The sequence below is a fragment of the Silurus meridionalis genome, chromosome 7 (assembly GCF_014805685.1).
Source record: "Silurus meridionalis isolate SWU-2019-XX chromosome 7, ASM1480568v1, whole genome shotgun sequence".
In the NCBI taxonomy this organism is placed as follows: domain Eukaryota; kingdom Metazoa; phylum Chordata; class Actinopteri; order Siluriformes; family Siluridae; genus Silurus; species Silurus meridionalis.
In genome coordinates, this window is record NC_060890.1 from 15,847,474 (window position 1) to 15,875,403 (window position 27,930).

General features: G+C 37.5%; 1 protein-coding gene across 4 annotated transcripts in view; it reads left to right on the plus strand.

The window, feature by feature from the left end:
* Nucleotides 1-27,930, plus strand: part of svila (supervillin a) — a 46,221-nt gene that overhangs the window by 9,780 nt on the left and 8,511 nt on the right. Inside the window, exons 6-36 of one of the 4 annotated variants that reach the window (XM_046853461.1) lie at nucleotides 530-1,196; nucleotides 3,064-3,135; nucleotides 5,351-6,202; nucleotides 6,576-6,752; nucleotides 7,291-7,325; nucleotides 8,325-8,389; nucleotides 8,561-8,697; nucleotides 10,215-10,310; nucleotides 12,050-12,302; nucleotides 13,734-13,802; nucleotides 14,426-14,762; nucleotides 16,020-16,248; nucleotides 17,377-17,509; nucleotides 18,072-18,116; nucleotides 19,724-19,804; nucleotides 20,948-20,998; nucleotides 21,321-21,489; nucleotides 21,801-21,887; nucleotides 22,240-22,326; nucleotides 22,458-22,635; nucleotides 22,831-23,003; nucleotides 23,243-23,398; nucleotides 23,820-23,956; nucleotides 24,471-24,618; nucleotides 24,762-24,907; nucleotides 25,267-25,442; nucleotides 26,105-26,252; nucleotides 26,394-26,587; nucleotides 26,699-26,781; nucleotides 26,905-27,053; nucleotides 27,161-27,266. In XM_046853461.1, the coding sequence (XP_046709417.1) occupies nucleotides 530-1,196; nucleotides 3,064-3,135; nucleotides 5,351-6,202; nucleotides 6,576-6,752; nucleotides 7,291-7,325; nucleotides 8,325-8,389; nucleotides 8,561-8,697; nucleotides 10,215-10,310; nucleotides 12,050-12,302; nucleotides 13,734-13,802; nucleotides 14,426-14,762; nucleotides 16,020-16,248; nucleotides 17,377-17,509; nucleotides 18,072-18,116; nucleotides 19,724-19,804; nucleotides 20,948-20,998; nucleotides 21,321-21,489; nucleotides 21,801-21,887; nucleotides 22,240-22,326; nucleotides 22,458-22,635; nucleotides 22,831-23,003; nucleotides 23,243-23,398; nucleotides 23,820-23,956; nucleotides 24,471-24,618; nucleotides 24,762-24,907; nucleotides 25,267-25,442; nucleotides 26,105-26,252; nucleotides 26,394-26,587; nucleotides 26,699-26,781; nucleotides 26,905-27,053; nucleotides 27,161-27,266 (5,436 nt within the window). The remainder of the gene's footprint in view (nucleotides 1-529; nucleotides 1,197-3,063; nucleotides 3,136-5,350; nucleotides 6,203-6,575; nucleotides 6,753-7,290; nucleotides 7,326-8,324; nucleotides 8,390-8,560; nucleotides 8,698-10,214; nucleotides 10,311-12,049; nucleotides 12,303-13,733; nucleotides 13,803-14,425; nucleotides 14,763-16,019; nucleotides 16,249-17,376; nucleotides 17,510-18,071; nucleotides 18,117-19,723; nucleotides 19,805-20,947; nucleotides 20,999-21,320; nucleotides 21,490-21,800; nucleotides 21,888-22,239; nucleotides 22,327-22,457; nucleotides 22,636-22,830; nucleotides 23,004-23,242; nucleotides 23,399-23,819; nucleotides 23,957-24,470; nucleotides 24,619-24,761; nucleotides 24,908-25,266; nucleotides 25,443-26,104; nucleotides 26,253-26,393; nucleotides 26,588-26,698; nucleotides 26,782-26,904; nucleotides 27,054-27,160; nucleotides 27,267-27,930) is intronic. The other 3 variants (XM_046853462.1, XM_046853463.1, XM_046853464.1) reach the window with 3 other exon arrangements.

Sequence of the window (27,930 nt, forward strand, 5' to 3'; positions counted from 1 at the left end):
GCACTTCAATGCATACATCTTTATTTATTTATTTATTATTATTATTTTTTTAAACTGACCATAAAAACCCTTTCTCCATGAAACTGGAAATAGTACAGCAAGTAACATTATATGGTGAACCAATCGCTGTATTCAGCATGCAACTTGCCATTCAACTGAAGCAAATGCAAGGTTATGTTCTTTGAGATTAGATCTTTGGACAGCTCCTGGGCTTGAAAACAGATTTCACACTTCAAAAAATTTACTGAATTCGTGGAGCAAATGGCCCAGGCTCCCAAAACAAAAAGTATGAAAATGACTAGGTGTTACTTTGTTATTGTTTTAATATATTATACATTATTACAGATTTTTGGTGGGTCAATTTGGTGTTATTATGCTTGAGCTAGTTTTTTAGAAGGCAGACCTGGCAACCCAGAACATTTGTAATGTGCAAGCTTAAATAAAATAGTTCATAATAACCCTTGTGTTCATCCTGTTTCGATGTTTAAAATGAGGTTAATACCATTCTGTAATTCACTTTGTCATTTAGTTCCTGTTCAGCACTTTAGCAAAGATGAGTCTGGTCTGTCAGCCCCTTACAGCTCTGAGAGTGTGTCACTGCACCAAAGCCGAATGGATACGCACGTAGCCAAAACTGAGCCCAGCTGCAACCCCGGCTCTGCTGTAACAGCCGAGCAGGAATCTAAAGCTGAGCGCATCGCCCGCTACAAGGCTGAACGCAGACGCCAGCTCTGTGAGCGTTACCGCATTTTACTGGATGAAGATATTGACACTGACCATGCCAGCCAGCACTCAAGAATGCGACGGGACCCTGAGGGGTCTGAGCGCCAGTACAGGGGGCAGGTGGAGGGAAAAGATGAGGTGGAACATAATGCCAACACCGTGAATGTTCAAACAGGTAGAATCACTGCTCAGGCCAACATGGAGCAGGAGTACAGCAAGGAGCAGGCTGAGATGTTCTCTGAACATGAGAAGAGGATGAATCTGGAAAACCAGAAAAGGGCCCATGATCAAGGAAGAATATATGGAGAAGGAGTAGCTTCAGACCAATCTGCCCCTTACATAGACACTTCAGGGGAGGCCAGAATCTTAAGGGAACACGGGGTGACCGGCTCTCCCAAGGCAAGCCGACCTGCAAAGCAAGTGGCTTCACCTGAGGATTTACTTAGTGACCAGAATTTCCACAGCAAGCAAGGGTAAGCAGAGCACTGTCATTCATCATTTGTTTTTTAGTTGTTTTTCTTTGGCATTTCAGTTTTCACTATTTATTTTTCCTTTAATGGATATGGTTTATACTGCCAATTTTCAGTGGACAGAATTTTGGATCTTGAGTGAGGGATCATGAAAATATCAAATAATTGAATCCAATCTGTTTTGATTTAAATATTGAATGCACAAAGATTTCAGTACATTCTTCAATGGTATTGTTCCAAACTTTGCTAGTATTGATGCATTACCATCATTAGGATTATCATGAACTCAACAGCTTTTCTAATAGTAAGATTGGATAGTGGATATTTTGAAGTAAAAAGAGTTTTTGAAAGGAGGTAATGTTTTAGCTAGCCAATGGATGCCTTTTTGTTTCTCATATTTTTGTTTCTCATATTCATGTTCAATAGATCAAGGAACTGTCCTACTGTACTGTACCTGCAGTATGGCATTTAGCAGACGCCCTTATCCAGAGCGATGTACATTGCTTATGCTTATTTTAGAGATGAGGCAAAGCTTTAAGTGAGTTGGTATCGAATTGCTTTTCATTAAATCGCACATTGAAATTGATCTGTATACGTACCTGGAGATATGAAAAGTAATAGAAATAATAGTATAGTTAAAAACACCATTTTTTTTGTGTTTGGTTTAGCGTGTACAGCATTGATACAGTCAGCACCTCACCAAGCCTATGCAATCAGATGTCTGTATTGTCACTTTTAAAATTATTTGAAAAATGTAAATAAAAACAGAATGCAACGATTTGCAAATAATAGAAACCCATATTTTTATTCATGATGAAGGTAGAAAATGTTGAAAAAAATTAAGCAATTTTTCTTTTCTTTTTTTTTGATGATTGCAACATATCTCTAAAATGTAGGGACGGGGCAACAAAAGGCTGGAAAAGTAAACGCAGCTCAGTACAAGTTCAGTAACATGAGTAGTAAACAGTGGTAAACTTTGATTTATAAATATATTCTATAAAACTTTAACACTTTTATTTTTTTCCTAATTTTAAAATCCTTTTTGTAGTGTTTACAAGTTAATCCCCTTATAAGTAAAGCTTATGCATTTGTATTTTTGTTTTTGGAATATTCAAATAAATGCATTTTCGTTTAGTGAACTGGGATCCTGGATATAGACTGATTTTAAAATGAATATTGAAATTGATTTTGTACACGTTTTTCTATATTTCAACTTTCATGTTGGCTTTTTCAATCACCGTAGGATTTTATTCACTTTAAAAATCCTCCTTTTGTTTCTTACTCCTTTTTTTTATTTTTATTTTTGAGGCAACATGTTTTGATCCCTGCTGCAGTTAAGTCATCGCTCCTATGCTGTGATTCATTTGGGTGAAGTTTCGGACGTGACCTTAAAACATTCACAACAGCATTGGGTCGGATTTCATAACTCGGCAGGGCTTCTTATCCCATGTTGTCATGTTAGTGTCGTATTACTGACATTGCTGAAGGGTTGGTTGCTGTGAGAGAGACATTTTCTGCTTACATCATATCCTTGTCATTGAATGGAATTATCATTATTTCTGTTAAAAATTCAGATGCATAAACACAATATTGGGTGCTGGATTTGGCTTAAGTGAAACAACTTGGCTAAAGCTAAACATCTGTATGAGACAATCTGTGCTTTTATGTTGAATCAGTATTTTATGCTACAAGTGTATATGAGCTTTGACCATATTAATCTACACACAGATTTTTGTGCTTTTGCGTATTGCATTTTGCTTTAAAAAGTCATGAACATCTTGTATGCATTAGAATGTGGAGTTCAATGGCTCTTCATTGCACTGAGTAGCTCATTCACTTTTTTTTTTTTTTTTTTTTACATTTACTGTAGCTCCTATAGTCAATGGTCACTCCAGACTGATTCAGAAGGGGACACCATTTCCCCAATCAACTGGCCCTCCAGGTACCGCCCATTTGGGTGGATTGGGTGTGTCAGATACGCCTACATTAATTTCCACTGCTTTTAACAAGAGCGACCCGGTTTAAAAGATTTTAGGCCCTTCTCTTAGATCTACCAATGTTCACCTATAAACCTACCTTGGTAGGTTCATAGCATTACAAATAAAAAGTTAGTCTCAGAATAAACCAAGGAAGTTAGTAAAGGACAGACAAATGCCTTATCCACCTATAAAATTATTTGCATATTGTTAAATGGTGGTGGTGATGATGATGATAATAGTTATTATTTTCAGTATTATGTAATATTTGCATACATATTCAGTCACTTGAAACTAGCAAGTAAGCTCTACGAGAAGGGTTTGGATTGAAAACATTTTAACTGGGCCTCTAATTGCTTTAACCATCGCCATACCTGACATAAGTTTTTCCATCAGACCCCTGTATTGTTGGCTTTTTTTGTATCATTTAGTGTGTAAATTATTTTTAGCACTAATTTTCCTAATACACCAGTTAATCAAACAAGTATTAATTGATCGTTGTTTCCTAGAATTTCAGTGTCATTGTGGTTCTTTGATATAACCATATGTATTGTGTTCGAGCTGTTTTGTATGTCAGTTGAATAACTTTTTTGTTTACCTGGTTTATAAGAGATGTTTAAAATCTGCAGAAGTCAACTTGATCAATTTTAAGATCCAATGCTCATTTCATAGACAAATTGTGTTCCTGGTTTTTATCCATTAGTCCAGCAAGCATGGTTTTAGAGGTACTCGTATTTTATTTAAATGCTGTTTTAGCCAATCCCAAAAAGCAAGCAGGGTGAAAGGTTCACAATGTATTTCAACAGTCAAGTACAGTCATTGGTGCAGACTCCTCTCTTTTTAGATGCAATATGTCAGAAAAGCTCTATAAAGTATTCTTTAAGAAAAAGATTTTTCTTCTGTATCTAAAATAGCTCCATTTTCTTTGGTCTCATCTGTTTGTAACAAGACTCCTAATTGGTTTATGGTTCTCTTTTGAGAGTCCTGTGGTATATTTAGTGCCACTTTGTCAAGCTTATTAATGATTATGTAAGTCTGAGCAGGTTCTCCTGATCAGTTTCCCATCCTAGATTTTGAATTTATTATATGAATTTTGAAATGGCTTTTAAGGCAGTTAATTGTGATATCAGTTTAAAGGCATTGAGGAGGTAAAAATCATGCATATTTGCCCCGTTGAGCAAAACTGTACAAAAGAGAATTTATGGTTCCAGTCCATGTGTGACTGTAAATAATCAACTCCTGCAGATGGGCATTACCTTATGCTTAAAAGAGAAAAGGCAGCTTTTATTAACTTTGAGAGTGTAAAAGTACAAGCAGTTGAAGTCTGATACTGGCAGAGCCAACGACTTCTCTCTGGACAATATTATACAACCTGGTTGAGTTGAAGTTTTTAGCTTTGATGGTTGCAAACAGATGGAGGAATGTTGTGGTAGGATGAAAGGTGTCGTGCTCATAGAGACAAACTAAATATTGGGCGTTTGCAGGGTTCCAAGTCCAGTGATGCAAAAAATAATAATATTAAAGCAGCACACCGAAAAGGAATTTTTCACATTTTTTCCATGCATTGTAAAATTATGATTTAGGGTACAAAATTGTGTAAAAGTGTTTTGCCATCTGTTTCACCACTTTTGGGGATTACTTTGTTTTGGAGTGTTCTCCTTAACATAAAAGCTTAATAATCAAACATTAATGCAAAGTTTAGTATAGAATGATTCATTTATGCAAAATAGTGTTGGTTAATGTCCAGCCCATTAGACAAACCTGAAACTCTTCTGTAAAACACAGTTTAGGTGTACGATACTCAAAATGAGTTATACGCAATGAATAGACTACAAAATTCTGGCTTTACTGCTGCCAGTTGTCAGTAAATCCACATTTACTATTTCATCTTCAAGTATTCATTACAGTACATCTGGGGATTATTTCAGCTCTAGCACATGTTTCTCGTTACTGCTGCCACAAGGATGATGAACTCTTGATATCATATTAGTGTCTAAATGTTTTCCCATAGATTATCAGCGTAACCGTTTAACTACATCCAAATGCAGCTAAGTCTTAATACATATAATACAATTTAGATGACAAGAAGGGCAACAAGAATTCATCACTGCCTAACTTGTGCAGTCTTTTCTTTCAATTCCTTCATTCCCTAACTTAACTCTTTTGTTTCTCCTTCTGAAGAATCAGAGTCAGGGAGAGACTGGCTCGTGATGAGCCGTCAGACCGGCGTGCAGAACTTGGTTCTGGATCAGAATTCCCTGTGTACCACAGTCATAATCATCCAAAATCCCACTTTCCATACAGTTCATCTCGTCTGCACCATTCCCGTACTGGGCATTTTGAGCATCAGGACCATAGATGTCATGGCTATCTTTCCACTGGCACTGAGCTTGCTTGCCCTCAAGTTTGGCAAGAAGCTGAAGTGCAAAGGGAGAAAACCGATAGTCAGGCATTTGCAGATGGGATCTTGGGGATCGGGAAAGCAGTTTTGCCATCTGAGGTCAGACGGAGAGAGAGAAGTGTCGACGACATCCACCATGGAAGATCTAATAATACAGATCTGACCCCACACCACCATGCTGCACCAAACAAAGAGGAAATCCTGGTAGGAGAGCCAAGAGCAAGGCAGGGGCGATGGTCAAGGAGGGAGGAGTATACTGAACATGTATCTCGACTTCAAGCAACTGAAGAAATGTTTGCAAGAGCCAGGCAAGCCCAGGAGAGAGAACCCAATGGCTGGTATAACCAACATGGAACCAGCTATCTGCCATCAGGCGCCCAAGGCTCTACTGTAGTGTCAAGTAATAGATCAGCCGCAGATCCAACCAAGCAAATTAGTCAGTACATGTCAGACTCTGGAAAACCCCAAGCCACTCTTGCAAATGCTAACCAGGAAGTCATTCACAGAAGAGAGGTTGTTCCTCAGGAGACCAGGGCCACCACAGACCACTCTCCAGTGGACATGAGAGTCTCTGTGGCTCAGTTGCGGCATTCCTACCTTGAGAGTGCAACAAGTACCAAAAAACCTGAACAGTATGTGATTCCTTATCATGCATTTTATCCTTCCAGGACTAACCTTGACTAAACCTTAAATGGCTTTGATTAAGAAAGAAGAGACTCCAATAATTCTGAATTTAACTGCCTATTATTCTAACTGCAGTCATTCTAACCATTGATGGTATCTTTATTAGTCTGTCAATAACAACTCTTTGCAGTCTTGCAGTATCGCTTGAGGCATTTATTTTTTTTTTTTCTCCTGGAGCCAGAAAAATGAGTGTCGTATTAATCATTTACCCTCTGTCTGGTAACCTTTGAGCCTTTTCTGGACATCTTAAAGCAGCACTGATTTGATTCTTGCCTGCCCGTTTTCCAATATGGCTCTTTGCTTACTTCATCCTATTTGCAGTAGGATAGAGCACTTTCCTGCGTCTACTGAAGTGCCCTGGAGAAGCGAGCGAGGTGGTGGAAGAGCTTCCCGTCGCCCTCTGCGATACATATTGCCCCATGAGAAAGAGACTAGAAAGACTTCTGAGAGGTTTAGAACTCAGCCAATCACGTCAGCCGAGAGGCAGGAGCCTGATAGGTAGAGTCGATGAAAGAACTGATCATGCATGAGCAAAAAAGAATGTTGCACAAAATTTGGTTTGTACATTGCTTGAATTTTATTGAGTGGTTTGGGTGTGTCCAGAAAATATTAGACTGATCCCCCCCCAACCCCCAACCCCTTTATTATTAGTAATAATATTCTTCTTAAATGCAACACTAGGCACACACGTTAGTGAATTAAATCAAATACACATGCACTGATCATTATAACATTTTCTTTTACATGACAGTTTAGTGCTTTTTGTAAAGTAAAATAGTCATCATGGTACTCCAGTGGTACTCCTGAATTCTTCTTTAATGTGATTTGCTTAACATCTATTGCTCATGCTTTTAATCTACCTTTCGCCCGCTTTCCCTCTCTGTCAGTATAAAGCTTGCTGATTGCTCACTTCACCACTTACACTGTTGTTGTCCAGGTTTCGATCTTCTTTTTGCTTATTGATTATGCGCTTGCTACTTCTAGTCTATTTTACCTTATGGGTTTGATTCCTAAGATTGTGTTTCTGCTTTCACAGGTGTTGCCCAATCCCAGAACCACAAATCAATGAAGGTAATTTACTGTTGTTTTTACTGAAACTGCTGTTCTTTTTTTTTCCTTCACTCTCTATTTGCACAGCAGTTCCTAATTACATCTTAAAATTCATTCTTAATACTTGTTAACAGTGGGCGCAAACGGGGTGGGATATGTTCAGGCGTAACAACGAAGCCCAATAACAGGCCGTGGAAAGTCAAGAAGTGTGCTTGTACTTCAAATCTATGTGCAAATTAATGGCACTCCCAGCATCATGATTTTGTACCTGCATATTTAGAGACTTACAGCTGTTCTTTAGTTATGAGAAGCTCAAGCCTGAAATAAACCACAATCATTTTAAATGCTGATACTGTGATTGAGAGACAGACAAGAAAGCAAAAGAGCTTTGATAGATGTCAAACAGCAGTAGGGTCAAACTAGGTATTGTCAACATCTGACTCAATTCTAAAAATGGTCAGTATTGACCTAGAGTTTTCAAAATTCCAATCTTCCAACAAAAGTGTGATAATTTGTAGTTTTAGTGTTTTTAAATCTTTACTAATCTTATCAGTTCTAGAATAAAGAGATGAATATTAGAATATAAATCTGCAATTTATTCGCAGCAGACAAGCTCTCCTAGCTAAAGCTGAACAAATGTTCCTTCCCATAGCTTAAGGCTGTGTCAGATAACCATTCTTTACAGATGATGTCAGAACTACAGTATCGTCCCACCTGTTGGCCAGAGATCTTGTCCAAATTAAGTTGCAGTAGCCTGCAGCCTCCATGCAGCTGGTTGTGGCCAGTGACCTAATTAGAAGGGCTCTACTTGTTGACAACAAAAATAATTTGCCTGTAATTGGTTCGAGAGTGGAAAGCAAGAATGCGTTGAAATCTTTTCGACATGTGTGCTGCACTTTTTGTATTGCTTCTGTGAGGTATTTGCTTTGAAAAGGCTGTTCTCACGAATATTCCTTCCAACTTTCTCTCTTTTTTTTTTTTTTTTTTTTTCTTCCTTGGTCATTCTCTTTCTTTTCCCAGTGGATGAGGAGAAGTTGGACGAAAAAGCAAAGATGAGTGTTGCTGCCAAACGCTCTCTCTTCAGGGTATGTGTGTGAATGTGTGTGTTGGTATGCTCAGAAGTATGCACAGATTTTTGCAGCACTACTCAGACTTCCAGCTGCATAAAAAATTTGCAGTGATGGTGTATGTTTGTATGAGCAATGGGAAGGTATTTCTCTTTCATTTTTTCATGTGGAAGTTTTTCTTTGCTTTAGGAGCTGGAGAAAAGTGTGGATGGCGCAGCTTTAAAGGCACAAAACAAAAATGCTGCTTTAGCACGCAGACTGAGAAGAGGTGGGGACCGCTACCGTACCCAGCCCATCACATCAGACGAAGTTGTCATTGCTGCTACGTAAGAAGACAAACTTGAGCACACACACTTTCTTTTATGCCTCTCAACAAGCCTGTGTGTCCGTCATGTAAGGTTCTGAGATCATATTGCGATTCTTGAAGACATTTTTTATGCAGTAGTTTGCAAAAACAGAGTCAAAGCAACATTAATCTTGTCCTTGTCAGGTTTTCAAATTAGGTTAAAACAGATGAACAGCACGAATAAAAGATAAAGAATAAAATATACCATGTGAGAAACCATGTGAGGAAAAACTAAGTACATCCTATGATTTATTAGCTTGTAAATACAAATAGCAATACATTGTAGATAGCAAAATCTTTAGCTCCAATAACTTTAAGTATTCATGTTCTGTATGACTCAGTGTTTCACATTGTTATGGAGAATTATTGGACCACTCTTCTTTACAACAGTGCTTCATTGATGTTTCCGGATGTTTTTTGCACAGGTTTATGCACAGCTCTCTTAAGGTCCTGCCACAGCACTTTAAAAAAGTTGAGGTCGGGACTTTGACTTGGCCATTGGAACACCTTGATTTTGTTTTTTTCCAGCCATTCCGTTGTAGATCTGCTGGTGTGCTTGGGATCCCTATCCTGTTGCCTGACCCAATTTCAGCCAAGCTTTAGCTGTCAGACAAATGGCCTCACATTTGACTTGAGGATAATTTGGTATGCAGAGCAGTTCATGGTCAGCTTAATGACTGCAAGTTGCTCAAGTCCTGTGACTGCAAAACAAGCCCAAATAATCACCTGTCCACCACTGTGCTTGGCACTGGGTTTTATGGCCAAACATCTCCATTTTGGTCCAATCTGTTCAAAGGACATGTTCCAGAAGTCTTGTGGTATGTTCAGATGCAACTTTGTAAACCTAAGCTGTAATGCCATGTTCTTTTTTTATTTTAATTTTATTTTTTTTAAAAAGAAGAGGCTTTCTCATGGCAACTTTTTAATGCTAAAAGCTTTTATAGACATGGTCACACTTTCTAATTATCGATTTATCGAGGGCATTTGTTTGCAGCACCTGGTTGCTACTTAGCCTCTTAAAGCCTGTGGAAGCAGTAAAGATGTACTTAGTATTTACACATGGATTTTCATTTTCTCTTTATTTAAAAAAAAAACTAAATAATGACAGCGTAATATGTCATATTCTGTTCATCTGAGGTTATATTTACTTAATTTTAAGATCTGCTAATGGCCAGATTTGTATTATTCAAAGATTGTGTACTTTTATATTCACATTACTGTGACTTCATGGCTTTCTTAACAGTATAATTATCCTAAGACTTGTTTTATAAATGGCCCTTCACTCTGTTGTGATCATAAGCATTACTTGACAGGAATTAGTCTTACCAGGTAGTTATTGAATTACTTTGTTATTGATTGTCACCCGTTTATATGTGCCGTTCCATCATTTGGGCAAATCTTCTAGTCAAATCCCATTTTACTTATTTCTGATTTCTCTCTCTCTTTCTCTTTCCCCCTTTTTATTTTCTTGTTCTTTTTCCCTCTTGTCCTGTGAAGTTCCCCTGTTCCCTTGTCACAGACTGTACCTGTTCATTCTTCAGTAACATGTGCTCCTAGTCCCACTGTAATCAACAGCACAGTCACCCAACGCAGGTACCTGGTCGTCTCTCTAGTGCTCACGCACACACAAGCATGTGTGCATGTGTGTGTAGAAGAGGCATGGTCACTCTAATGGATACTAATGTGTCTAAATGTCATCACATTAAGCTTGTAGATAGCACACTAGTTAACACACATGCTCTGTAATGTGAACTAGACAACCTTGAGGTCCGGAAGCTTGGTTGAGTACGGTTTTATTTTTACATACGCAGTGTGAAATATGTTAAGGTGTAGTGCTCCCCCATGTGGACTAAACAAGTATTGTCATTTTTGAACATTTAAATGTGATGTTGCTTCTGGAAAGTCCATAGTGAAGGCTGGTCTTTATGCAAAATATATTAATACAAAAAAAACAACGCTATAATGAGATTGCATAGACATCAGATAACTCCTTACTTGCCCATTAATTTATCATCATAAATATTATTGTACTGTAATATTCAGTACAATCTGGGGTTTTTTTTTGCTCACTATTATTATTTTTGTTATTATATTTAGCAATGAATTCACACATTTTCCTCTTCTGTTTAAAAGTGAATGTTCATGGCTGATGGATGAGCAGATTTACATTTGTTGTTTGTAGGTCCCAGCTTTATGAATTATAATCCTTTCATTCAGCAGTGCGTACATGCTGCCCCTAACCACAGAAATAAGGGTCAGACATTATGGTAAAAGCACTTATATATAAAAGAGACTGGAGAAACTAAAGGTTTGTAAGAATAATCATATTTTGTGTTATCTTTCAACAATGCAGAGTTGCGGTAGATATTTGGTAGAATGAACACATCCTTAACACGTCACTGTGCTGTGACGATGTCCTGCTTTGGTAGCCACACCACCCACTCAAAACCCCCACCCCCACCCCCGCTCTCGTATGCCATGCATGGCTGTGCTGTGACATTCCATATACATCTGCTACACTGAACATGTGCCACTGTATCATTCCTGCACTATTCATCCATCATTCATCTTTTACATCGAGTACATTGTGAAAGCAGAGTGTCCTGAGTAAAAAGTGTACATAAAGATTGTGTGATTATAGCTTTATTTTTGATCATATTACATTGCACTGTGGATGCTGTCCCAGTTTTTATTTTTTGGGGGGGGTTTCTTGTCTGCTGCAGTTGATGCCAATGTCAATAACTAATGTGCTCTCTCTCTCTCTCTCTCTCTCTCTCTCTCTCTCTCTCTCTCTCTCTCTCTCTGTGTGTGTGTGTGTGTGTGTGTATGTGTGTGTGTGTGTGTATGTGTGTGTGTGTGTATATATATATATATATATATATATATATATATATATATATATATATATATATATATATATATATATATATATATAAAATATAAATTATTGATTTTATTATGTAATATAACAACTGAAAGTTTCCGGAAGAATGACTTGACTACATCGCCCCTGTGGCAGCCATTCAAAACGTAGTTATCTCCTCTTTCAAATCATCACTGATTCATTCCATGACTATGCTTAAGAACAGAAGCAATGCGTCATGATGTCGGTTCATTCTTTTGAGTAACCCTGTGTGTGTGTGTGTGTGTGTGTGTGTGTGTATATATAGTTACTTTATATTTATTTATGAAATATATTTATGAAACATCCTTGTTAATTATATGCTGTATTATAGTTTCCCCATTTTTTATAATTTTTTTTTTTAATCATCTGTCCTTTTTGTTCTTTATTCCACTATCACCTCATCCTGATTCTGTAATTCCTTTCTTAGCTCTGTTGCGAGGGAACAGGCACGAGAAGCCCGCTCGGAGCAGGAAAAAGCAGAGGCAGAAAAGGGTCGTCATATTGAGGGAGGCCAGGAGGAGCCGGACCTGTCCACTCTCAGCCTGGCGGAGAAAATGGCTATTTTTAACAAACTCACACAGCAGTCCGGCATGAACCCTGTCCGCCACAGAGACACTCGGACACGGCGCAATAATGCCCGTTACCAGACCCAGCCTATCATACCTGGAGATGTGGAGCAGGTGTGGAGAATTTTTACATTCCTTTACAATTTATTAAACATTAATAATTCATGTACATTTTTCCATTTAAAGAATTTGGCAAACGAATATATTCAAAACAACAAAAAGATCTTTTAAATCTGAATTAATAAATACTTTCTGATGCTGATTAAATTATTACACAGACTAAGAATACCAACAGTCTAAAATTCTGTTGGGTGAGAATAACTGGCACCCTTCAGAATTATTGGCACCCTTCATTAAAATAATTGACTATGTAAATATTTTTTAATATTTACTTTAATTAGTATTAATCTTAAAATCTATATTCATTGTGATGCCACCCCTGGAAAGAGATTAACACTTTCTTTAATTCCTAGGGGTGCTAATACTTCTGCAAAATCATGAAGCTTCTTTATATTCCTAGTTTTTCTACATTCCTAAAGCCCCTTTTAGTTGCTATGTACATGTTTCTAACCCAGAGATGGTCATTGCAAAACAATAGTGTTTGTGTTCCCACAACTATTTGAGGGTTTGTGGAAAGAATTTTTATACAGAGTTTGAAGCTACACTATACACTGTAGTCTGACGTACGTAAACACACAATTATCACACTCATACATGCTTTATGAACACCCTATTCCAGATTTAGTTCTTGTTTGCTGTTATTTTAAGCTCCACTCATCTGGGAAGACTTTTAGTCTACATTTCATAGTGTGGCTGTGTGGGTTTACCCATTCAGCTGGAAGAGCATTAGTATGATCAGGGAGTGATGTTGGGAGAGGAAGGTATGGAAGGCTGTTCCAGTTCATCCTATAGGTGTTCAGTGGGGTTAAGGTCAGGGCTCTGGGTAGGACATTCAAGATTTCCACTCCAGCATTGTCAAATCATGTCTTCTAATGCTTGCTTTGTGTCGTGCTGGAAAAGTTTAGGGTTAAACTCCTTTTTTCAGTGCTGGGAAACCTTTATGCTACAACATTCGAAGGCATTATATAGAACCGTTCTCTTCTAACTTTGTGGCAGCAGTTTAGGGAGGAATCACTTATAGGTGCAATTGTGTCCACAAAATTTGCCATTACTGCAACTTATTGTGATACTAATGCCTCTTAAGCACTCTGGACCAACAGCCTCTTATTTTTGCAAAGGTTTTTTGTGATATGGCACACCATGTCATTGAACACAGTATTTGTTTCTTAAAGTGGCAAAATTTAATTTTTATTAATAAATTATTAGACTCAAGGATTGTCTTCTTTCTAAAAAAACTTTGACCATGTCTTATTAAATAATTAATGTATACTATAGGTATAAAAATCGCTTTATATAATTTAAAAAGATTTAATGAAATGTGGTGTTCAACCACTGTATCGTCTACTACTTTCACTACTACTACTACTTTCACTCTGCATGCAGACACACGTACAGTTCAGTGCTTGATGGTTCTGTTTGGTGCAGGATGACTCGGACTGTGATCTTTATGAGGAGGAGATGGGGCACTCAGATGGACTGAGTGATCTGGACCATGTGAGAGAGCTGTGTGGTTCTTCTCATTTGCTTTATTTTTGCCTAGCTTGCAGTAAAACCCATAGACTTGCAGTGTGCTGTTGTGTGTCAGTGGTACTTTGTAGACTATTGTCCAACATGCTGCTAGTAATATGTAAGAGAATAGTGTAGGTTTCATATAGTAATTTGGCACTGTGCATATTTTTATAAATTCATTGTGTGTGATTTTTTTTAGGATCATTGTTGATGTTAAATGATGATAAAGGTGTTGCTTTAAAGTCAAAGGTGTATGTGTTGATTATTTTGTTTGCTGGAATGTTTTTTTTTTTCTTCTTTTCTTTGGATGAAACTGACACTGCTCATGGGTTGAATGTCACACTGTTTTATGCATTTTTCTCTTGTGAAAAGGTGTTGAGATTTTAATAAGAATTGTTGAAAGAGGCATTTTTTTGTATGTTGGAAGAAGAAAACTGTAAGCGCATGCATTTGGTGCATCTTGTAGTTGTAACTGAACGTGTTTGTAGTTCTGCACTTGTGTAAAGACTTGCAGTTACAAGACTCTTCACTTTTGACTCTTCCCTTTGTCCCGTTTGTCACCATAATCAATACGTGTTTTGATTTAGCATTTTTCTGTTTGCCTGCAGGATGGAGGTGGCTCTCATTTCACCCCTTTATCATCCTCTGCTGAAAAATCAACCACCGTTTCTACAGTTCATGCAGGCGATATCCATCTGGCCCAATCCAAAATCCGTAATGAACGAGATGTGCCTCCTTGGCACCAATCGCAACCTCTTTCAGCACTTCAGGGCAACATGGGTCCCTCTGAACTACCTGGAGGTGAGCGAGGGGAGTCCAGCTTGGGTGTAGATATGAGGAAACTGAACACTGTAAAGCGAGATCAGCAAATCAACAAAGAGGCACTAACTTCATATGACCTCCAGGAGACAGACGGACATCTGAGTTCAAGATCGGGAGCAGCAGGTAGGGTTGTTTAGTGCGTTATCTTTAAGGGAACGTTGCAAAACATTTTCATGCTTTTTTGCAGTTTTTACGTGACGGTGTGGTTTACGTGGTTTACCAGTATTTTCCTGTGCAACTTTGAAACAACAACAGTTATGCGATCACTGATTTAAAAGATTCTGTATAGATCTGTACTTACAGTATGTAATGAATTCTTTAATGATCATGCCCCTTGCTTCTAGTTCATCTTAGCTACGATTGAGTAAACTACTGTTGAAAGCATTTTGTATAAGTAAGTCGGTCGGCTTTAGTTGTGTTTTTTCCGTTGGCTCTTGTTGGACTGAATCAGCTGTTTTTCAGCTGATTCTCTGTCAGATCAGCGGCGGAACTCGTCGGCGAGAAAGAGAATCCGATTAGCTTAGCGAATGCGCACGCAGAAAAACGAAACACGCTTGTCATTCTTGCTGTTGTCTTTGCAACTTGGAAGACATGATTGGAAAAAGCTACGCGGATCAGTTAGTAATGATTGCGGTGGGTAGAAACGATGTTTGCTTTATATATTTACAGTTCTAGCTCTAGACTACTGCCACCTGCTTGTAAGGGAGAGTTATGTTCTCTCACAAAAGCCGAAGCCAATTAATCGGCTGAAGTAAATTAATAAAATAAAAATAAAAAGTCAAAAATCGGCCAGCTGAACAGTCGGTCCACCTTTAGTTTTAACTTACTTCTTGCAGCCTTTGCAGGGGAACATTTTCCTTCTCTTCATTCTAATATTCTTAATATGCATTAGGTGAAATAAAGGTTTCTATTTCTAAATTTACCAAACACATCCTATGAACAGTTTAAGCAAAACAAGCTGTGAGATCAAGAGCCAAAGGAAATGACTCTACAACAGTTGCTAATACCATATTGTATTGAGTCCAATGATTGAAGTACAATTTGATGCCTGCATTTGACTTTAAACCCCATGAATGTTACACTGAAAGAACACACTTCCTGCTGTCAGTGCGGTTTCCAACACAAACTTGTGGTTCAGCAGATTTCCTGTATCTGAATATGAAGACATTTGTAACTCTTACACCTCCACTTAATGTAAATTCATTTACACATCATTGAGCTCACTTGGACTCCATGTTAATCTCTCCACAATAGGACATGTCAGGAGAAAATCACACAACCAGTCCTGGTGTGTTTTTGTCTGTCTGTTTTCTAGTCACTGGACTGGGGCTGTCCTAACAGCTTCCTGTGTGTGTGTCTGTGTTTATGTTTCTGCCACAGGTCTTCCTGAGCAGACTGTTTCAGTGAGCACCGCAGCAGAAGTAAATACATCTCAAGCTTTGAACAGGAGCTCTTCTCTCCCGCAGTGCACACACACTCAGCAGTTGCTGGAGTCCGGCAGAGAGGACATCTCCGAGGACTGGAGGACCAGAGAAAGAGAACAAGAAGCAGAATTGGCAGAGGAGATTTCTGACATCATGTCAGCGAGGCAGATATCTATCAGAGAGAGGTAAGAAGTCGCTCTTTACGTGTGTGCGTGCACGTACATTTAAACCTGTTGCATATTCATTGATGTGTATTTGGAATGCAGATTTAAGCTTGAAATGAAGAGAATACAGCTTGTGTGTGTACATATTAAAAACACTGGTGATGGAATTTATAGATTACATCATACATGATACTTATTCATGCATATAAATTAAATAATTGTACAATTTTACAGTAAGATACAATAAGTTACAATGACTGAGTTCTGCTTAAAAGGAACATTGAAATGCATACTAATAAGATTTGACAGGAGCCAGGACACTTGGACATTTCTATAAAAGGCAGCATCTCAGTAACACAGTTAATCAGTCAGAGAATAATAACTACAATGTTTACAGGATGTCGACTCTGCAGACTGCTTTAGATTACTATGTTCTGGAAGAGACGAAAGCATGTCAGTGTATAAGCGTGAGTGTGCCATAGTTTTTGGGGAACTGGAGAGAAGGTGTTCCACATACAGAGAGAAATTAATATTTAAAATAGGGAATAAAACAAAGACTGGTTTTAATGTTTAAAAAAAAAAAAAGTGTAATCCACCAAAAAACGTGCTAAGAAAAGTTTTTTTATTTTTTACCAGAATTGTTTTTATTGTTTATTGCTTTAATGAACTGACTTAAATGAAAAATACAAAAATGTTTAGTTGCATATTATTGGAAAATTATTCAATATTCAATATTAAATACATTTTCACAATAACTAATAACTTATTAATATTGATATTGCAGAAACACAAAGTATAACCAATCACACTGTTTTCACTCATTTTCTGAGCTTTCTGGCTATCTAAGAAGTAAAAAAAAAAAAGTTTTATTTTGCCTGGACATGGTGTCATCAAGGAATTAAATCACAATCAAATTTTGGCATATTTAAATTCACATTTGAATGTGGCTGTTTTTTTGCTTGCATGTTGTGCAAAATTAGTGATGCGCCAATGGCCTAAATATTTAATGCTATTGTCCATATTATTACATATATATTCTGTATTAAACGGACTACTCATCTCGTCTATCATTGTTTTTGTAAACCTTGCTGTTCTACTGCTTGTTTTGAAATGGTGTATATATCGATGTGTGTGTGTGTGTGTGTGCAGGCTGGCTCTGCTGAGGAAGAGTGGTGAGGAAGACTGGAGGAACAGGATCAATAAGAAGCAGGATGTTGTTAAAGTGGCTATTTCAGAGAGACATGCTCAGCTGTGGGAGGTGGAACAGACCTTTAAAAAGAAGGTAAACCTGAACCCTGAAAACTTTACTCCTTACTTGGCCAAACAGCCAAAGGTATTAAAGTTCAAATGAATGTTTTGTGTTTGCAGTGTGAATGCAGTTAACTCGTATTCTGCAAAAACAATTTACTAAATATTAGTTAATCATATATTTCTTTGTTCATCAATAACTTCCCAGAAGTTGAAACAGACAGGGGATGCACAGTTAACTATTCTTTCACTCCTATTTTTTTTTTAGTTTTGCCATGTCTGCAATATCTGATGGATGTCCTTGTGGAATTTATAGACCATTCGACATGTATTCTCTTCTTTATTTTAGTCTATCAGCATGTGTTTTTCAATGTTTTTATCAGCAAGATTCTGGCAGGGTCAAAAACGGTCATACACTCTTAGAAAAAAAGGTCCTTTGAGGGTTGTTTACATGTTCACTTGATAAATACAGATTCTCAGTTTCCAAAAAAAAAAAAATTGTATTGTAGATAAAAAAAACTTATTCAAGGATTCCCACAAAGGACAAGTGAAGAATTCTAATGAATTTCCTAAGAGTACATTATTCCTTTCTCCAGGGCAATGGAATAATAGATGAGTTAGCGGTCTCTGATCAGCTCTGGGTAAGACTGCTCACTGATATGGTCTTTAGTGTATGTGTCTGGTGGAGAGCACATGCTGTGTGTGTTTGTGTTTCATCTCATGGTGATGGGTGATGGCTAATGGGTGTGCTGAGCTGGTATTTTTACAGTGACATGTGATGACCTGTGTTTGCATTGCTTGTGGTGGTGGTTTTACTGGCAATTCTCTCTGTGCTACCAATATGACCACACTATGATTTTTGCTTTTGGTCTGATTATTAATATATTGCTGTTTTATAATTGTACTGATCTTAGACCATTATTTGTCTATTTTTAAATGTTGTGTAGGATATAAATTATAACCTTTAGTATATGAAACCGATTTTAACCTTAATACGGGGTTGCAGGAGTTAGAGGTCTGTCTTGCTAACTTCTGAAAATAAGTAATATTAAAATTATTTTAAAAAAATATTTCGCTTTATCTTCTTGCTGAACAAGAATACAGCATGCATAGATAACTTCATGGCAAAGTTACCTAGTTACAGTGTTAATTTAGGTATGATTAACGCTTTGTATTTATAGTCTCTGCTTGTCTTTCTTTGAAGATAATGTGCAAAGATTATTATAATTCCTTAACCTTAAAAATAAAAAGCATAATAAATATATTTTAGATGACCTTAGAAGTGTTGTCCTATTTTCTCTCTTTTATTTATTTTTTTTATTTTTATTTATTTATTTATTTATTTATTTATGCAAGTTAGGACTGTCGTATTGGGTGTCACAAGATAATCACCTCTCTTCTGCAGTATCAATCACCTATATGTACACTTTAATATATTAGGTGCCAAGAAAGAACGTAGCCAAACTCCTCTGTTTTTATATGTGAATAGTTAAAAAAAAATCTTTCTTATGCAAGTCTGTATTTCTCTATGTACAAAAGCTCAACTTTCCAGCCATATTTTGTTCTTCCCAAACTGTTACCTCAGTGTTGGAGGCACACAGTTGTATAGGATGTAGGATGTTGTTTAGGATCATTGAAATTTTTCCATTATTTGAACTAGGAGACCCAGACACAAACCGAACTTCATAAAGATATGGTTTACATGGATTGGAGTGGAAGATCTTTAGTGGTCTGCAATAGAGCCCTTACCTCAACCCTGTTGAACAGAGTCTTGTGACTGAATTAGCACAAAGACACTCCAAAATCGAAAAACATTTTCAGAGAAGAGTAGAGTAGAGGTTATCTTAACAGCAAGTGGGGACTAAATGTGAAATGTACAATTATGAATCTGGGCAGGTGTCCACAAACCTTTGTCCTTATAGTGTGGTTTATTATTTTGCTTTTGTGCAATAATAATCCAATTGACACTCTAATGAAGGATTAGTGTCAAGGCTAGAGAAAATGCAATATTATAACCACGTGACATTCAGCTGACTCCATAGGCATGGTGTTAATACACGTAGTTCACTTGTTAGGACGGACTGGTCCTGCATCCCTTCTAATACATACAGCATGTTTTATAAATAAGCTTTTTTTCCTTTACCAAAACAATTCTCTATGCTGTCTGCCTTTTCTATTCTGTCTTACATTTCTCCAATGTGTTTGTTTCTGTCCTGTCGCTTCCTCCCATTTTTGCTGCCTGCTGTAGGATCCTGTCTTTTCTACCACTTTTTCCTCTGTGCCTGCGAGTGGCTCCGAGGCTCAGGATCCCATCGAAGCCTTCTCCCAGGTGAGAGAGAGAAAACACAATCTCCTGCATAACCGAAACCCTTCAAAAATAGCTTCTCCGATTCTCTACTTCTCTTATTCCTGTGTAAAAGCAATCATCACTTTTTAAATAAATATTACTTATGTACTCACAGTAGTGCACATCAAAGAGTTTTGCTCTCCGTCTTTTCCTCCTACGCCTCTTCAAACTAACACTTTTCTCTTTTATTATAAAATATTAGTGGTATTGTTCCGAAGGTTTTTATTTTTTCATTTTAAGCACAACTCTAGTTATGAATAACAATTTTCTCATGTGCTTCCTCTTCTGAACTTTGCCACACGCTCCTCCACTCCTCCGTTATCACGCTTTGTCTTTCTTCATCTAATTGCACACGCATTTCATTGCAATAGAAGAATTTGGTTTCTATAGCACTAATTACAGCCTGTGGTTTTAATTTTCTGCTGCTGTGTGAGAGGTTATTGGTAGAACTTGCCACATAACACTCTTAAAACCCCCATACTGAGTGCATAGCTCCAACTAGTTTTCCTCTTTATCCACTGACAACAAAGCTATTCTATTCTAATCATTTCTCATCTAGTTGGGTTTGTTTTTCATTCTATTCTGTTTTGTTCTGTTTGTTTCATTTTATTCTTTGTTCAATTTTTTTTTTCTATTCATTTTTTTGTCCTATTGTGATCTATACAATTGTATAATCCCCTCTTAAATTTAATAATCTATTCTATTTTGTGCTCACTTCACTTTACTTGTGTTATATTCAATTCTAGTCTGTTCCATTTAAGTATATTTCATGTTCTATTGTTTTCTCTTCTGCACTGTTCTATTATATTTAGATCCATTTTTGTTTTATTGGGGTTTTCCTTTATTCTATTTATTTCTATTTAGTGTTCTTACTACAGTCCAGTTTAAATGAGATGCAGTTGTACATTTGTCTAGTTGCAGTATGTATGTAAATGCGATGTGCTGCTCAAAATTGGCTGATAATAGCTTAAGGTCAGAGTTTAAATGACGAGTAAACATGTTGCCTTTACTACAGTTAGGAAAGTCTCTGGTCTACGCTACATCCTTTCATCTCTTATCTTCCCTTTCCTCTCTTTTGTCACTTCTGCGTCTTTTCCTCACTCTTCTTCCCTTCATTCTGTGAAGACACAACCCACGCTTATGCAAGCAGATGAACGCCACCCTTGGAGACGCAAGGTGCTCATATAAATACACACACAATAGTTGTGCACTTTATCGGATCTCTCAATAATGATGCATTTCTGGTTTTCTGTAAATGTATTGCATCTGTAGATCAGTGGTTGAAACGTTTTAACAAAAAAGCGGATTAGAATTGAATTGTTACATACCCTTTGTGCCATTTCATTTCTGTGGCTTATTCTTAAATATTACTTTGATATGTCCTAATTATAATAACAGCACTTTAAATAGAAATTCCCGAAGTACAGTTAAATTAATATTTCAGTTTGTGTGTGTATGTGAAGATATTTGATTAGTGTTTGCTATCTGTTTTGTGTAGAGGATAGGAGAAGCAGTAGTGGAGGATCAGAAAATCGAGCGCATTGAGATGTCCATCCAAGAACGGAAGCAGCTCATCACAACTCAAGAGGATGCCTGGAAGGCCAAAGGTCGAGGAGCTGCCAATGATTCCACACAGTTTACCGTGGCGGGTCGTATGGTCAAGAAAGGTCAGTGAGTGTCGCATACTGTACTTATTTTAATACACACAATACATGTACACAAACTCAGTTTGTACATGTGTAATAGAGACACTTGTATTAGTCAGTTTTGTGAAGTTCTATTCAAATACTCCTGTAGAACTATTAATCGTGTTCTTTAATCTTGCCTTGATCTTCAATCTTAGCAAGAATAAAGGATTTGTGTAAGAGAAAAGGTTAAATTATCATTAATATTTAATGTGTTGCAAGTGACTATAATGCTTTTAAGCACAGAGACTATACAGATTATTACAGATTTTTGAATTGGTGTTCTGTTTCAGGTCTTGCAGCCCCCATGGTGCTTACAAAACCAGTATTTAGTCCTGCGTCATACAAAAATAAAAATGCCATCTCCAAACCTCAGGAAGGTAAAAACTCCTAATATATCTTTTCAGTTAATTAGGGTAAAAAAAAAAGAAAAATATTTTATATACTTTAAGTGTATGCTGTGTTTTAATGAATAGCAATGGCTATGATGATGCACTGCTGCATATTTCATCATTTGAGTGAAAGACTGTTTTTGTAGCTTTAACAGAATAAATGTACGACTTATTTAAGTCATATGCTGTTGTCATTTACACTTCTAATCCTATAATAGAAACAAAACAAATGAGAGCAGTGGTTAAGGTTATTACCTTGTGACCTGTCTGGTTGTATGTGTGTTTCATGTCTTTTCACTCCAGAATTAACAGCATTTCTTTTGTTATATTGCTTTGGCAGAGATCGAGGTCAGAGATGATATAAAACTTGAGTCAGACAAGAAGCTGGAGAAGTTGGAGTCCTTCTTGGGTAGACTCAACAGTAAAGGTGAGAGAGTTCAGCTGACTATAAATATTTCGCATAAAGTACAAGCTTAGTAACTATATTGCATTTGTTTATTCATTTTTTTTTTTTAAATAAAATATGTAACTACTAGTTTGTTTCTGTCTTTGATTCAGTGGGTGGTCTTCCAGAGTCCACTATTACAGTAACAGAAAAGAAGGTTAAAGAGGTCATGAATCTGGATGATGGGTGTTTTGATAAGTTCTACAAGCACACTCAGGAACTGGCCAGTATTACCAGTAAAATTGAGATTGATCAAGACTTTGATGCCATCTTTGGATCTCAGATGCCAAAGTAAGACCTTGCCCTAAATTACGTTAATGGCTTTGAAGGCTTTAAATCTTTGTTTAACTGTTTATTAAAGATTTTGTATGGTATTGTTTTATGTGATAATGTAATGTATCTGAAGTAGATTAGAAAGAAAATAAATATGATTCAATTCTGAAAATGTTTATAGTACATTGTGACCTTTGACCCATGATTTTTAAGGCTGACCTCAGAGATGGTGCAGCATAAGCGTGCAGTACGTCCAGCCCGAAACGTGCAGGCCTCTAGAAACCCTCTGAAGATACTAGCAGCACGTGAAGACATCAGACATGAGTACACAGAGCAGAGACTTAACATTGGTGTCCTTGAGAGCAAGAGGATCACTCAGGAAAAGAGTGAGTGTTTGAGGGAGGGGCTGTGTGAGAATTGTTGAAATGGCAGCTTAAATATGCTGTTACTGACAAAGAAGTCAGGTTGTGTTTCTTTATACGATTATCATGATGCAGCAGCTCACACATATTAGAAGTGTTATGTACATCTAAGAATGGCTTTTACAGTTTTTTTTGCTTGTGTTTAGAAGCCACAACTGTCTGTGTGTCTCTTTTTCTCCCTTCCTGTTTCTTTTTCTTTTTAGTGTGTAAGAGCAGTGGGTTCTCTGCTGTGGCTCTGGCAGGCTTGGCTAGCAAGGAGAACTTCAGCAGTGTGAATCTGCGGAGTGTGAAGACCTCAGAGCAAAGCTCTCACAACAGTGCCATGCCTTACAAGGCCATCATGCTCATGCAGGTCAAAGGTCAGAAATAAGGAGTGCAGATCTCTAGTGTAAAGGACATGTTTAATATGCCCTGTACTTTTACTTTCCTTACATATATCTAAAGCAGTAGCAGACAAATTAGACATAGTTGGCAGCTGTATATTATGTTTCATATACTAAACATACTGTATGATGGGATCTCTTTTGTATCTGCACATATAAGCACTTGTTAAGGTTTAGTGTTGCAGGACGTTTATTTTACATTGTTCAAGAGACATGTTGCTTTTGTTACAGAGATTGTTAATGGTGGTGAATTTATATTGGCTGTGGAAGACTTTTCCACATAAGGCATGAGCTTATAGGTTTTTATCAGTTGTCTTGTCCATAAGTCAAACAGACAGTGTGTTGCAGAGAAAACAATGAGGGAAATTAACGTTTTCTTCTTTTTCAAATGAACTAGGCCGCCGGCACGTCCAGACAAGGTTGGTCGAGCCGAGAGCTTCCTCTCTGAACAGTGGTGATTGTTTCCTCCTGGTTACACCCCAGTACTGCTTTATCTGGATGGGAGAGTTTGCAAATGTGATTGAGAAAGCCAAAGTAAGTGTTTGCATGTGTGTTTGTGGCAGGTGTGTAGGCAATCACACATGCACATTTCAGAGATATTTTAGGACAGAGAGAGCAATCAGTCTGAATACTATGCGTTTGTTTCTTGATAAGCTTCCCCACGTGCAGAAAGTCAGCAGAACTAACCACAGAAAGGGTTTACCCTCATACAAGGAACAGGAAGTCTGTTGTAAAAGACAGAAATCATTTTAACGTGTGAGCATCGTCACACAGACCCAAAACATCATGTTGTTCAAAACAAGAGAGGTCATTGAACTCTTATCTGGAGATGTATTTGACCTACTTCAGAAATTCCCAAGTTCACAGTGTACATTGTGAACACTACTAAAATGTATTTAGTAGTTTGGTTCATGAATAGTAGCTTATGTGTTTTTCACAGAGAAGTCTGTTTCACTTTGTATTGTATATTGAAGCCGAAATGATTATTAAGAGGTCATCACTAAAACGAAGTTTAGTGTTTGTTATTAAATCATCTTTATCTTTACAGGCTGCAGAGTTGGCCACGTTCATTCAGACCAAGCACGACCTTGGATGCAGATCCTCTTATGTTCACACCATAGAGGAGGGTATTAATACCCACAGCCATGCATCCAAAGAGTTCTGGAAGATTCTGGGAGGGCAGACCAGCTACCAAGGTGATGGGTCTCATTGTTGCATTTGATCATAAGCTTCTCTGCATAACGTGCTTGTTAGAATTCTACTTATACATTTACTTTTTTGTTTTTAAATGGTGAAAGCCAGTATTTAGTATATAATGCATTTTTTCTACTTATCACAGCTGCAGGGACTCCAGAGGAGGATGAGTTTTATGAAACAGCCATAGTGGAGACAAACTGTGTCTACAGGCTTCACGAGGACAAGCTGGTGCCTAACGATGATTTCTGGGGCCGAACACCACGCTGCTCCATGCTCGGCCCTACAGAGGTGAAGCCATGCTGGTTAACCACAATTACCCTGTAGCAACACGTTATGTACATGTATGTGGGGCAGGCTAAAGGAAACCGAAAAGTCACCATGATGGAAGTCTGGCAGACAGACAAAGAATAGCTAAAAAAAGAATGCGGTTACATGCTGTAGAGAAATGAACATAAGCTTCAATCTTTTTTTTTTTTTTTTTTTCAGTTCATAATCAGGTCATGTTTTTAAAATGGCTGTGACAAGAATTCCTGTAATATTTCCCCAATATATCTACTAAACAAAGTTCTAAGTGGTTTCCCTGGTTGTTACATGTATATTGTACTGTAGGAGCCAAAGATTTCTGATTTCTTTGTGCGTGTTTGCAGGTGCTGGTGTTTGATTTTGGCAGTGAGGTGTATGTGTGGCATGGTAAAGAGGTGACCCTGGCACAAAGAAAAGTAGCATTTCAGCTGGCAAAGCACCTATGGAATGGAACATTTGACTACACAACCTGTGATATCAATCCACTAGACCCAGGAGAGTGCAACACACTTATCCCCAGGTCTGTACAAGCATATTGGGGATTTTACAGTTCTTTACATCAGGCTTTCGACACAGACAGGCAGTCTGCTTCATATTCCTGTAAATCTTTTGCTTCTGTAGTGTTATTCAGAGTATAACAAATAAATACTCTATTACTTTTTTCTAATGTCAACACATTAGAAACATGGGGTAAACCTGTTACGATCAATTACAAACAAAACAATGGAGAACGTCATGGTAATTCCAAGTTTTTAACTTCTCTTAGTATATAGTACTTGTACATGATTAAAATCTTCATTGTTTGAAATGCTATACATTAACTAGAAGTTATTACCCACAGGTGCAGCTTAATTTATAAATATCTTTGGATTATGGCTTATTTGTAAAAATTGAGAAAGGTAAAAATTTAAGTTCTTCTTGAAGACCTGACTCCTGTTTTGTTGTTGTTATGCAATGCTAAACTCTTGTTCAGACTTCTGCCAAGAATTTTACTGTTAATAAACATGACACATGGTGTAGCCATTAAGGGGCCTGAACCAAACACAAGTGCCACATCTCTTCACCTGTCTGTCTGTCTGTCTGTCACTCTGGAATGTGCCTCCAATTCCATGTATAAAAAAACTGAATATAGAATATGTATAGTTTGTCTTATGTAATATTTATGCTGTGTGTTTGAATTAGGAAAGGGCAAGGCCGGCCAGACTGGGCTATATTTGGCAGGGTAACCCAGCACAATGAGACTACACTGTTTAAGGAAAAGTTTCTAGACTGGAGCGACTCCAAGTTGGCTTCAAAGAAGAATGATGACACACAAGCTCTTGAATCCAAGGTAGTGCATCAACAAGGTCTTCAATTTACATATAAAAAAACAAAGAAAAAAAACTGCTGCAGATTAAAATATGTTAGCAATGAAACTTTACAATGATTTCAGGTTTTTTTACACAAATATTTTTTTATTTGTGTGTTGTAGGAGGTGCAGAGTGGTGAATGCCAGTCTTATGATGTATCTCGGATGTTGCCGGTGTCCAATGTCCCCATTCGGACTGTTCTGGATGGCATGGACGTGGGTCGAGGTTATGGAATGTTGGCGGGAGATGACGGGAGGAACTTTGAGATTAGCACTCTGTCTGTGGATGTGTGGCATATCCTGGAGTTTGACTACAGGTACAGAACAGATCCTATTTTTCATCTATGTAGGCAGTATATAAATACTTAATGTGATTTGAATGATCCCTGAATGTGTATTAATATTTCGGACATGTGTCCCTGATATAGTCGGCTGCCTAAGCAGAGCATCGGGCAGTTCCATGAGGGAGACACATATGTAGTTAAATGGAAGTACATGGTCAGTGCAGCAGGTGAGTATCTCTGCCTTGATACAGCGACATTTGTGTGGAAGACTTCATTAAGGGATTATATTCATGATGCATTCATAATCAGAACTGTTGGATATAATGTAAAAATGAAGTGTGTGTTATCAGTTGGAAGAAGGCTGAATTCGGAGCGGACTGTTGGCCCGGGTAAGGAGAGGTGTGCATACTTCTTCTGGCAGGGGCGTAACGCTACTGTTAGTGAGAAAGGAACGTCGGCTCTCATGACCGTGGAGCTGGACGAGGAGAGAGGAGCACAGGTCTTTCCTCTAACTTAAACCCCACCTCACAATTGTTATGTAATTATTATTATTAGGAAACCAGGAACTTCTTTTATGGTACTATGATGTCACTCTGTGTGTTTCAGGTCCAGGTGCAGCAGGGGAAGGAACCCCCCTGTTTCCTTCAGTGTTTTAATGGAGGCATGATGATTCATGCAGGAAAAAGAGAAGAGGAAGAAGAGAACACACAGAGTATGCTAAGTCTTAAGGTTTCTATTAGCCTGCATTGAGACATTAGTATGAATGGGATAAAGGTTTATCCAGTCTTTGCAAATTTTTTTGGTAAATTCTAGAGAAGCTTATTATGTAAAATCTAATTTGATTTGAATTTATTTTCGAAAGGGAACCAAAGCCATTTTTTTAATTTTAAGGGGCATTTAAAAGACCTTGACTTATAATAATATTGACATGCACTTTGATAGGTATTTATTTATTATTCAGTGTTTGGAAGATCTTTTGTACCAGTGCATCACACACACCACCATGTCAGTCACTGTTGCACTATGATCTGCCACCCAAATAATATGTAGTTAGTGGAGGTCCTGTGGTGGGCTGTTAGGGTTGTTTATTGTGATGAGGTGCTGACTGTCTCCAGAGTGACAGTAGTATATGGGTATATTTGCAAACTTGCCTATATATGTGTTTACCTAATAAAAAGGAAACAACAGTAAATTTAAGTTAGGTGGTCCTACTTAATTTGGTACAAGTTTATTCTGAGTAGACTGACAGAACTCTAACCATCATCATTAACTTTCAAAGAAATGTTTGTCTCCATATAACAATCCTATTTCCTGCCTGTCAGTCATGACCAGGGTGAATAGAAAATGGGGGGAAAAACAGGAAAATGCTGTGAAGA